The sequence below is a fragment of the Lycorma delicatula genome, chromosome 2, assembly GCF_047948215.1.
Source record: "Lycorma delicatula isolate Av1 chromosome 2, ASM4794821v1, whole genome shotgun sequence".
Taxonomy (NCBI): domain Eukaryota; kingdom Metazoa; phylum Arthropoda; class Insecta; order Hemiptera; family Fulgoridae; genus Lycorma; species Lycorma delicatula.
Genome location: NC_134456.1, coordinates 181,105,980 through 181,119,499, shown reverse-complemented (window position 1 = coordinate 181,119,499; position 13,520 = coordinate 181,105,980). Strand labels below are relative to the sequence as shown.

Sequence of the window (13,520 nt, the reverse complement as noted above, 5' to 3'; positions counted from 1 at the left end):
AAGAATGAGAGCTAGGTAAATAAACCTATTTATAATTGGTCCACTGGACCAATCTTTTACCTTGAGAAAATATGAATAAATTTTTTTTTGTTTCATCCTTCTAGGACCAATAGGTTTTTAGTCATGATTTTTCTGTAAACCCTTAAAGTTCCAAAAATAAGTGTGCACATAGTAACAAAAATGGCTGCCACATGTAAACTGCTTAAATAAAAAATTAAAAAAAAATATTTTTAAGGTCCTGAGACATGTAGTTTTTTTGAATTGGTCAACGGATTGACCCTAATTTTACTTTTTTATCTATGTACGAGGGTTCAACACTCGTACTGTACTTAACAAAAAAAGGAAAAACAAATTATTTTGTATACATTTTTTTTTTCTCAACATATCTACTTTTAACTCTATACACTTTTCCAAGAATTTCTCAAACTTTTTTAACCAGTCCAAAAATTAGGATTTCAGAAGGTCCTCAAAATAAGTAACTGTTTAGGTGATGACTTGGTCGTTCGATGTGAACCGTTGCCCTCAAGCCATTTTTAAAATTTGGAAATAAACAAAATTTACTGGGGGCCAGATCTGGTGAACATGGTGGATATTGTAGTAATTCAAACTTTAATTCCATAATTTTGGTCATCGAAACTGTGCAAGTGTGCACCTGTGCATTGTCTTGATGGAAGAGGATCTTTTTCTTTTTTAAATGAGGATGTTTTTTTCTTGATTTCTTTGTTCAATCGATGCAGTAACAACTCATAATACTATCGTTTGTCCTTTTTCCAAGAAATCAGTGTGTGTAGATAATACCGTGTGCATCCCAAAAAATCATGGCCATCCCTTGCCGGCTGATTCCCTTGCCGTCTTCGCCTTCTTCAGAGCCCATTCGCCTTCAAAAACACACTGCTTTAATGGTTCCTTTATCTGGAGTGTAGTAGTATATCCATGTTTCGTCTAAAAACCATATTGTGAATTTGGTCAATCATTTCGGGGGTGGTTACTTTCACTGGACGTTCCAAATGTTATTCATGCTTTGTAGATGTACGGCCACATTTAAACTTATTTACCCAATTGTAAGCACAATTGGGTAAATAAGTTTACCCAATTGGGTAAACTGAGTTGGATGAAGTTCATGGCAATGAACTTCATCCAACTCAGCTTTGATCTCTTTCGGTGTTAAGCCTTTTAAATGTAAGTGTTTAATCACCATTTGAAACTCACTTTTTTCTATTTTTCTAAATAAGCAATAGCTTGTTGCTTCAATTGACTATGATAATGAAACCATATGATGGATACAGCTGAAACATTAACTGCACTCTAGCGACAAATGACACTTGCTAAAGGCAGACCATTTTCTATACTATGAGTGCCATCTCTTGGATTTTCTAAGGACTTATTGAACAACCATTGTATTAACCAATTTTGCCATAAGAAATTGGTTTTTGTCGTACCACTTATTTTGTACATCAACAGGAGAATAAAATTATTAAGCCAGGGGTTTCCAAAGTGTGCACCTCGATGCCCTGGGAAGTCACAGCTTCATCATAGGGATGTTGCAAAATATTACACAAATTCTCATCATTTTATTTCCATTTTCAATTTAATGTCATGGGACATGATGTCTAGCTGAGCTAGTGCAAACCATGTAGTAACTGTTAACAGAAGGCTCTGTAAATAGTTACTAGATGAAACAACACTCATCTCAGTTGTTTTAGTACTTTCTCAAATTTTCTGGTACTTTGTGTTCGTATATAATGATGTTTCGCATAGATTTAATGCTAATTAATTTTCGGATATAGTATCAACTGAATGTTGTTATCAAGTGAAGTTTTTGAAGAATTTTTTCTTGTGCACTTTTTTAAAAATAGTTAGGTTTCTACTAAACAGCAATAAGTGTTGTGAGAGTGAAAATGAAGAGGGCACATTGCCAGCCAATGGCAAGAGTGTGAAGAAGCATAAAAATTGAAAATATGACAGCTATTTTTGGACTTTGGTTTCACATCAACAGATGTTAGTGGGGAAGAGAGGCTAAACTTGTGGGCATGAAAAGTTTTGACACTAGAGTGGATGGTACCAAATAATTTAAAATGCCATTTAGAAACTACTCATCCCAGTATAATTAGTAAATCTCATGACTACTTTAGCAGGAAGCTAAAAAAGTTAAAACAAAATGGTAGTTTTTATAAGGAGACATCAGTAGCAAGCAAGCTATGCTTTGCTAGCATCTTACAAGTTAGCACATAGAATCTAAAATGTAAGAAGCTGTATATAATCGCAGAACTCATTCTACTGGCTGCTGAAAATTTGGTGAACATTATGATTGGTGTCTACTGGCAAGCTACTTTGTCCAATAACATAAGTGGCTTTGTCCAATAACATCATCAGCCACAGCCACAGAATACAAACTCAGTGCAGGAATTCAGTGATCACTTATTAAAAAATCAAAAGTGAAATATTTTGCCTAATAGCTGGATGAGGCCAAGGAAATAATAATAATAATGAAAATGATGCTCACTTGATTTGTTCTGTATGGTTTATAGATGGTAGTAACATTGTACAAGATCTTCTCTTCTGTATAAGTACCATCTAGTAAAAGGCTCAAGACAGGTTTGAAATCCTTAATATTTTAATTTTAGAAAAACTGTTTGGAATAAACTAAGTGCATAGGTGTCTGAATTGATGGTGCTCATTCTATATCTTGACTGTTATGGAGGATTGCAAGCTTTTATTCAAAGAAAGCTCGTGAATCACTGTGGACTGACGATGTTATTCACTGGGAAGCCCTTGCATCAAAATATCTGAGTCCTACATTCAACCACGTCTTAGAATATGAATAATAAATATAGTAAATCTTTTTAAACTTTCCCTTTGAAGGCAAGGTTTTTCAAAAAACTACACAAAGATATGGAATCCAAACATGTTTTTGTTGTATTATAGCACTTTTCAATGGCTTTCTTGTAATATATTGTCACATACATTTGAACTCTGACAAGAAATTTTTATTTTTCTTAAAGAGGAGGAAAGAAGTATAACAAACATTTTGAGAATGAAGATTTTTTTGTAAAACTAGTGTACTAATGTGGCATTTTTTGAAAGCTGATTGCTCTGAATCTCTCCCTGTAGGGAAGTAACATGCACTTTTTAAAGTCGATTAGGAAATTTTTAAAGAAAAATGAATGAAGATAGAGGGCAAGAAATGTTCCCCCCTGTTGCAACAATTTTTGATCTCCAGTGGACTTGATTTCTCTCGAGGTACGAAAAACAATTTTGAAGAAACTTTATTATAGCTGATCACTTGCTTTTAAAAATATTTTGAAAGTTAGAGATAAATTTGCATGGATTTGATATCAATTTAATGCCATGGTTGCAGAAAAAGAGAATCTGATTGACTTTTCTTGTGACAATAACTTGAGAAAACGCTTAGCAGCATGGAATTAACGGAATTTTGGATGTCTGTAAATCATCCATTCCACTAATTACCACTGTAATTAGATGAATTTGTTTAGTTACATTTTTTTTTTTTTTTTTTGTTTAAAATGTGTTTTATTTTTATCTAACCCTTGCAAAAAATGATTGCCATTTCGCAAAGTGTATTTGACATAGGGTGTCTTGGGAAAATCTGAAATCGGCAAGGATTTCAGAAGAGAATAAAATTCAGAATTTCTGAGAATCGAAAAAGTTTGGGAACCATGGTTTAAATGATGAAGAATTGACTTACTAACTTTTCCAAAGACATCTAAAGGTTTATAAAAATATCAGTATGTTTATGTGTTTGTTTGCAAGTAAGTTGGCATAAAGCTCAGATTTGCCTCACAGATCTGAATGGTTCTTTTACCAGTACAATTTTTAAACTTTGGGGAAGGGTTTAAGCATAAACTTAACCAACTTTGGGTAAGCATTCCCACAAATACAATTTGGAAGATAGACTGAATTTTATTTTTGTATTCATTTATAAAAATCTGATAAACAGTTTTTGATATGTCAGAGGTTTAATAAAAAATTTTACTATTTGAAAATTTCCATAGGTAGAAGGTACAAAATTCTTAATGACTTAACATAATATGAAATTGAGCTTTTTCTATCTTAACTGAATTTTTTAATGAGGGAGTTCTTATCAATTATTATGTGAAATAAGAATGTAATTTAATTACAAAAATTAACCTTAGTTGATGTATTCTAATCAATCACTAGTTTTTGTATTTTACAGCATTAAATTTGTAAGGTAATATTTAGATTTGCTGACTAATTCACATTCTGTTACTGATATGTTCATAGTCCTGTGATTTAAATTTAGAAAATTGCATGAATGTTGTGAATGCAAATTTCAGTTAGACATGTTGAGAAAATTTGGATTCAACTAGACGACAGATTATCAAAATAGTTTGGGAACCATGTAAACATTTAGAAATGAACATTCAGATCTTTTCCCTTCATATACATGGCATTTCCCTTAGTTAATTAATATTTGCTTTATTCAATGTATTTTTTCCATATACTTCAACTACTGTCAATGAATTTTATTTTGTAGTTTATTTTTTTTATAGTTAAAAGATGAATCATCACATGCACCTCTCAATCAGTAGGATTGATGATTAGTATAGTTAATGAAATAACATCACATGTTCACAAATAACATCTGACCAGAGCTAACATATGAGTTACACATTCGAGGCTGAGTTGCATTCCAAATAATCATTTTGTGTTAATTTATGCAAATGATTTTTACTTTAAAAAAAATATAATGATTTTTACTTTTGGGCTGTGACCTCTATGACTTGTATCAAGTAATGATAACCTTCTTTATTTTATTAAATTTATAAATTTTGATTTTAAGTTTCTCTGATCTTGTAAAATATTATATAATTTGGATATGCCACTAGAATATTCTGAAGAATACATTAACATAATCAGCATATTATGACTGTACTTGTTTTTTGTTAGTTAAAACAGTGTTTCTCAACATTTCAGTATTTGCCCAATTTTCAATCATCATTTTCATCACACTCTCCCCCCTTCTCTTATGCAATAACTCTCATACATTGTATGCAATAATAATGGATTTTGAGTATTTTGATGCTAAAACTGCACTACAACCTTAAATACAAACCTTACAAATTACCAAGAATAAGTAAGTTTATTGATATTTGGCAACACTGATCTGCTGCATTGACAAAACCAGAATCGATGCCTCCCTGTCTTATGGCCTGGCCACCATATTGGACATTTTTGCAGCTTCACTAGAAGTTCCGATTTGTCTCGAACATTCTGGAATATCTGCGCAAACATGTATAAATGCTGCACCTCATTCAATTCCAGCCAGTCTCAGTCAAGTCGATCCTTCTATCTCTATGGAATGAATGTGTATGTTAATTGCAATTCACAGTATTAATTATTCATGGCAGTAGATTTATTCAGAATCAAGGATAAATTTTTAAGTGGGCGTAAAAGAACATTAGACAGTAGTGAAGTATAAACAAGTGCACAGACGAGCGTGTTTCTGAAAATAAAATCAGAAAATATTCTCAAAAATTCCTAAATTTTGGGTACCAGTACTGAAGTAAATGAAGAAGAAGGTCCTATGTCATTTGATCAAACATTTTGGCAGCTGGCATGAAACTTAATAAACTTAGAAACGGCATTTGGAAACTTTTCATAGTGAGTATGTCAACAAACCCCCAAGAATTCTTCAAATTAAAATCATTTAAAAAAAAACTTGCCAGCTGCAATTGAGATTGTAGTAACTATTGCAGTCTGTACCTCTATCAAATGAGACTGTTGCCTGTTGAATTGGTAATGTAGCTGAAGATGTACAGCATCAGTTTTACGGGAAGTTTTGTGACAAATTGTTTTCAATTCAGCTTGATAAGGTAACAGATAGCAATGAAGTTGCTCATTTCATTGCCTATGTTCAATTTTATGATTGTATGTCAGCAGTAGAGCTACTTTTCTGCAAAAAAATTAACTCAAAGCAACAGTACTCACATTTGCCAGCACATTGGCCGAAGAACATGTGAAAGTTGTTTTTGTAACAATTGAAAATCATTTAGCCTTGCTGGCAAAGAATTAAAAAAAGTATTTTGTTGATGACAACTGGGTTAGGGATCCATTTGAAAATACTTCTGAAAAGGACTGTCAGCTGCCAAAGAAGAAATCTTCATAGACTTCACGGCAAGTGGCGAAATCAAATGACAATTTAGTGATAAATCAATCTTTGAATTTTGGGCAGGGGTGGATGATGAGTTTTCTGCAGTGAAAACAAGAACATTTTGTATATTGTTACCATTTTCAACATCCTACCTTCCTACTTTACCGGATTTTCTGCAATGGCTGCTTTGAAGACAAAATATAGATCTTAGTTAAATGTAGAAAAGTGTCTATTTCTAATATTAAACCTCCTTTCAAAAAACTTTCCTCTGCAAGACAGGCCCAAGGGAGTTATTAATAATTATTAAACTTGTTTCTAATTTAATTTTGATAAGTTAATTAAATACATTTGCAGTATCCACTACCTTCCTACTTTACCGGATTTTCTGCAATGGCTGCTTTGAAGACAAAATATAGATCTTAGTTAAATGTTGAAAAAGTGTCTATTTCTAATATTAAACCTCCTTTCAAAAAACTTTCCTCTGCAAGACAGGCCCAAGGGAGTTACTAATAATTATTAAACTTGTTTCTAATTTAATTTTGATAAATTAAATAAATACATTTGCAGTACTTATATCCACTTTATAAGTGCATTATATCAGAGTAAATGTGTATTTTATTATTTATGTCAGAATGTATTTAGTTTTGCTTTCCTTTCAGTAAATTGATAAATTTGTTTAATAATGTTTTCTTTTCTATATGCTTGCCCCCCCCCCCCCCATTTAGTGTTATCACATTCCCCTTGGGGATTGCACCTCACAGGTTGAGAAACACTGAGTTAAGGGATTATTGTGACTACTATTTTAATATTTGCTGCTCTAAATTGGTAGTATCTTACACCAGACAGTATTTTAGTGTTACTATTGTTATGCATTTGATATATTCATGCCATTTGAATAAATCTTTTCTTTATGGATTGTTATCATATATGGATGTTTTTTTTAGAGTGATAGAACTTTGAATTGAAGTAAAATGGTAAATTTGAAACCAATCTTATTTTTATCTGAAAGATAACTTTCTGACATTTAATTTTTGAAAATAATTGCCAGCATATGTCCACCACGACTAGCTTTGATGAACCAGATTTGATCGGTCCAATTTTGAACCACATTTTCAAGTAATAGGGAATGTATATCATTAATTACACAAGTTATGTTTGCTTTCAAAGTTTCAATTGTTGCTGGTTTATCATCATAAACCAGAGGCTTCACATATCCCCAAAGAAAATAATTCAATTATATTAGTGATTATTATAATTCACTGATTGGCTTAGAAGCCAATTCATTGGACCATTTTATGAAATCATTTTCCCGCTAAATTATTGTTTTAATAAATCGATTGTTTCGGTAGCAGTATGAGGTGTTGTGGCATCATCCTGTTGAAACCAAAACTGTTGCATGTCAAATCATGCAGATTTGGAAACAAATAATCGCTGATCATTGATTTATAAATATCACCATTGATAGTAAGATGCGCTTTGGCCTCATTTTTAAAGAAATAAGGATCGACAATGCCTCCAGCATGTAACCCATACCATACAGTGCATTTTTCAGGATGCAATGGGAGACTCGTAAATTTCCTGAGGATTGGTCTTATTCCATATAAGGTAATTGTGCTTGTTGACATAACCTTTTAACGAGAAATGAACTTCGTCACAACATTTTTAGATAAAAAAGTGGATCAGTTTCCAATTGATTTAGGCACCATTCGAAACGATTCTTATTATGGTCTCACGGCTTCAGTTCTTGCACCAATTGCATCTTGTATGGGTGTGTAGACTAAGCTATATGATCATGTAAAATTTTCCATGTAGTGGATGGACAAAGTCAAAGTTGTTGAGAATGGCAACGAATGGACACATTCGGATCTTCTTCAACACTTATCACTAACAACACTGATATTTTCGTATGTACATACAGATCTTTGTCTTGCTGTTGGTTTTTCATTTAGTAACATTATTTTTGAAATTTACCAGTAGTTCAATGAATAAGTTGTACATTGATTATGTGCACCATAAAAATTACGAAGTGCTCTTTATGTTTGGTGAACAGAACATTGATTTTGGAAATATAATTCCAGAATTTCTAAATGTTGTTGCGTCCGTTTTTCCATGATCATTTGCCAGTGATCACTAATCTTAAATGTCAAAACAGAATGTCATCAAAACAAAACAAATGACAGCTATCTCTATCAAACGTTCTATCACTCTAAAACAAACACCCTTTATAATTTCCCAAATGAATTATATTGTTCTGATTAAATAATGCCAGAGAAATTACCTTTGGTAACTTCAGATATTATTGTTACTAATTGTATTTTGAATATTATTAATTTAGTTAATAATATAAATATCTATAATATATCTATATTTTGGTTTTTGTTTTATTTACCACATTATTATCTATATTTTATTCTTAATATTTTTCATTGCCATAATGTTTTAGGGAAAAAAGGATGTAGCACAAGTTTTTAATAATATACTCAGACGTCAGATTGGAACTCGCTCCCCTACTGTTGAGTACATTTGTACCAAGCCAGAGATTCTGTTTACACTTATGAATGGGTAACATTTTATCTTCTCTTAGTGTATACTTATAATTAATAAAAATATACTAATATTTGGTTTTTATTGACGGTGACCTATATTTCAATGGAGTTTAATTTTATAAAATAAAATTTAAAAAAAAATTATTTAATGTAATGTAAATATTTCTTTATTTCAGTGAAGTTTAATTTTTGTTAAAATTTATGAAGTATTCTATAATGTAAATATTTCTTTTTACATAATGAATCTAGAAAAATAGTATTGTATTAAATTTTTATAAAACAGAAATTGTTGATTATATAAGGTGTGAAAAAATTTAATTACAGACATATGGTATTACACATTGATGATAAAATCTTGTGAAAAATAATGTTTGTAAATAACTGAATAAGCTTCAAGTCAATAGAACTACTTACTAGTTGACTGTTGTGAAAACATTAAAGATCTGCGGACAAAATCTGCTGTAAAAATGTATGATAAAATTTTGGAGTGATGTGTAATATCAAATTTTATATGAAAAGCAGCAAACTTACTGAAGCATTTGAACTGTTGAAAGGGGGCGTACAGTGTGGATGCTCTGAAAAAGTCTTTGAATGGCAAGATTTAAAAATGCATGATGACTAGAAATAGTCAGTCAATAACAGCAATTGACATGACAAAATTGCAAAAAGAGTATGATTTGGTATAGTTCGACAGATAATTAAACATGCAATTAATGGCTGATGAAAAAATTATAAAATTTTGTTTACAGGAAAAGACCTTAAATGTGGCCTGAAAATTTGATGATCATCAACGTTGCACTAAGCTACAAATGGACTTTCGTATGAGAGTTTCTGGCCAAAACTTATTACAGAGTTAGGTTGTTCAGTTTATTTTGTCTGATCTGATTTCCTGTGATATCTAGCTATTTTCAAAATTAAAGACAGCACTAAAAGAAATATTTTTTGTGAAAAAGCTTTAAATGTGATAAAGAAACTTTGAAAATTCAGGAAGAAGAGTAGCAGGTTAGACATCTAAACCAGTATATAGATTCACAAGTACTTTGACAGCATTTGTACAATTTACCATTTATATACAATTCTGAATATGTTTTTTGTAGATTCATTTCAGTAATTTAGTTATCACTCCGTGTATTTTAACCATTGCATAGCATAATCTTTTTAAGTTACCTTTCATTTAAAATAGTAATCTAGTTACCTTTCCTTTTATCTTTTTAAATAGACTCTCAACTATACCTATCTATAAAAACTGTAAATGAACTACTTGTTTATTACTGAAAAATGTAATATAGCAGTTTCTCCATGAGCTTTAGCCCTAAAAAAAGTGTTTCATATTTAAATATACATACTCAGTTTTCTTAATAATGCTATAATTTATTTCAATATCTAATGAGCTGTGTTGTTAGCAGATTATTCATTTTATGTATGGCGAGATTACATTAAATATTATGATTCAAAGTTATATTTTTTTTATTTTATGGTTAATCATAGTTTTATCAATAAATCATTTTCATAATGAATTAATGGCCAATCTTTACAACTTCAGTTATATTTAAATTTTAATTAAATTTAATAATAAATTTTTGTAATTAAATAAGTAAATATTGTGTTTTAATTTTATAGCGATAAATACAAAAATATTGAAGATTTTTATTTTCTGGATAAATCCAGAAAAAATACAGCAGTTCATTATACGTTGTCATGTAGAGATTAAAAAAAAGAAGAAGGTAGTAAAACCCTTTTAACTTGTTTAGGTAAGGGGTTTACTTCCTTACAACAAGGAGAAATAAACTGATTATATTTATTGGTCCATTTTTGTATTTAATTATTTTTTTCTGATTCTAATATACAGGTATGAACATCAAGAGATTGCATTAAATTGTGGGACAATGTTAAGAGAATGTGCCAGATATGAGGCTTTGGCCAAAATTATGCTTCATTCTGAGGATTTTTTTAATTTCTTCCGTTATGTTGAAGTTTCTACTTTTGACATCGCATCAGATGCTTTTTCTACATTTAAGGTAGTACATATTTTTTGAATTATCTATTTAACTGTACAGTAATTATTATTATATATCAGTTTATGCATTATTAGTATCATAGCTTAGTGTAAACTCAAAATTATTTTCGTTTATAATGGTGTATATTTGAAACTTATATTTTGGCAGTGATTATGTTTTGATTCAGGATACATTATGGGTTTAGGGTATTAATATTTTCTTGTGTGAGTTTTTGTATTTAGTTTTCTATAATTAATTTTTCGTTTTGAAGGAAATGAAAGTATTATTACTATTAAATAATATACAATCTTATCCAATTAAAAGACATAAAGAGTGAACTGGTTAGTCTCTTTCAGACATATGAGAGTATTTCATGTTAACTTTGCACGTCCTTAGAGCATATATTATTATTGTAAAAACAGAATGTGAGAGTTTAATAATTTGTCATATACAATGTACAATGTGAAGAATATGTATTTGTAAGATTGTTATAGAAAATATGATATTACCCATTCATTATTCATTCAATCTGTTTAAGAACTCAATTTAAAGAACTCTTTAATTGCAAAAGATTGAAGTTTTAGAACTTAATGATTTGTTAAACAGAGCTTATAATTTGTTTAGTTATAGTTCATTAAAATTCAACAATTTAAATCACAAAAATTTAAAGAAAAAAAGGAGATACTAATACAGTTAAATTGTATATTTTTAAACAATACAACTAATATTTAGAGTTTACTTGTGTACTCATGTCACATTCACAACATGAGATTAATGTAGTGAGTGTGTGCAAAACATCCACATGTACACACATGCATATGCACACATGGTATAAAAATATATGAAAGGCAGCAAACTTGCTGAAATAATGGAATTGTTGAAAGGGGTGCTCTGAAGAAGTCATTATCTTTGAATGGCATAAGAAATTTAAAAATGAATGAGCTGTGAATGATGACCCTAGAAATTAGTTAACCAATTACAAGAAATCAATATATTTACACACATGCACACATACATATAAAAAATACTTATATTTTTTTTTTGTAATTTTGTTTGCTTGTAAACAAATTCAGATGAAAGTTATGCATAACAATGATTCCATATATATTTCATGTATTTCTTGATTTCCAAATATTGTTTAGATAAATTAATTATCGCAAAGTTTAAGAATAAACTTTTTTTGTCAATTTTTAAGCAGTGTACAGTTAGAATTTTGTATATATTTGTATTTGGTAACTTGTACTGAACGAGTTCTTGTTCATTATCATGAATTTAGTTAAGGATTTTAATATTTCTATTTTTTTCCAGGAACTGTTAACTCGTCACAAATTACTTTGTGCTGAGTTTTTAGAACTAAATTATGATAAAGTATTTTCACACTACCAGCGCCTTCTTAACTCAGAAAATTATGTAACTCGAAGGCAGAGTCTTAAATTACTTGGAGAATTGTTACTGGATAGACACAATTTTACTGTAAGTATTATGTAATATAGTTATGTATATGCACACTCATTTGAAATATTTTCAAAATTTTCTTGAAATTGCTGCCAAGTTATCAGTAAAAAAATCATAAAATAAACTTCAAACCTGTTATTCAAGCATACTTGGAAGCAATTATAAAGTAAAATGACTTTTTTCTGATAGATAATATTGCTTTCAATCTTCTATATTATTTCTCTCTTGTACTGTATCTCTTAGTCTTTTTTTTTTCAAATATGATAAGCATTATTTTTTTCATTCTCATTGTTTTAAACTGTGCAACTACTTGCATTTAAACCTTTACTTCATCATATGAGGGTAAATTGTTTTAAACTGTGCAAATACTTGCATTTAAACCTTTACGTCATCATACGAGGGTAAATCAAATATAAACGGGATTTTTTTTTTTTATCTATTTATTGAAAAATAAAAGGCAAATATAATTTATTCTTCTACATAGTTTCCTGCTTTAGAAGTACATTTTTCCCAGTGAGAAGGTTGGTTTTTTACTGCAGCATCGTAGAAAGAAGCTGGTTGCTTCAGGAGCCAATTGCACACAAATTGCTCCATGCCTTGTCATCTTCAAATAGTTGCCCTCCTAGAGCTTCTTTAAGCAACCAAAACCAATGAAAATTGCAGGGTGTTAGGTTTGGGCTGTAGGGAGGATGATCAAGTTGAGTTCAGTGCATTTCTTCTAGTTTTGAGACTGTTAGAGCTGCAGTATGGGGCCTAACGTTGTTGTGGAGGAGGATGGCCTCTCGAATCAATTGGTCTCGTCTTTTGCGGTGATGAGTAGCCCTCACCTTGTTCAACAACTCACAGTAGTAAGCAGCATTGATTCTGCATTACTCATGCAAAAAAATCAATGAGCAAAATGCCTCGGCGGTTGATAGAACCTTGCCAGGTGACAGTCAAGTTTAGGCTTTCACTGGGCCTGTCTCCCCTTTCCTTTGTCACTCTATACTGGCTTTTTTTGACTGGGGAGTGTAGTGTTGGGTTGTAAACCCACATCCAAGAGGTGTGTGAATGGGCTGAGATGGCTGTCTAAGCAGACTTTTGGGAAGAATAACAGAATCTTTTACTTCTAAATGCCGGATGTACGCCCATGTGGTGAATTCAATACTTCTATATGGGGTACTGGTTTGGCACAGAGCACTGGTTGTTGAGCACAATTGACGCTTGCTAGAGGGAATACAATGCTGCATCACTGTTTGCTTGGTGGCTGCATATAATTCTGTATCAGTCGATGCAGTTATGGTGAGTCCTGGTGTGGTCCCACTTCAGCAATTGGTCAACCACAGGATGAATATATATAAGGGTGCGATCTAACAATATCATTTGAGGCAGTGATGGTTCAGTGGCAAG

The 13,520-nt window shown here is 31.0% G+C and overlaps 1 protein-coding gene across 2 annotated transcripts in view; it reads left to right on the top strand.

Moving 5' to 3' along the window:
- The window catches only part of Mo25 (calcium binding protein Mo25), a 40,853-nt gene that overhangs the window by 15,824 nt on the left and 11,509 nt on the right, over nt 1-13,520 (top strand). For both annotated transcript variants that reach the window (XM_075356801.1, XM_075356800.1), the window contains 3 exons: nt 8,577-8,695; nt 10,529-10,697; nt 11,985-12,149. In XM_075356801.1, the coding sequence (XP_075212916.1) occupies nt 8,577-8,695; nt 10,529-10,697; nt 11,985-12,149 (453 nt within the window). The remainder of the gene's footprint in view (nt 1-8,576; nt 8,696-10,528; nt 10,698-11,984; nt 12,150-13,520) is intronic.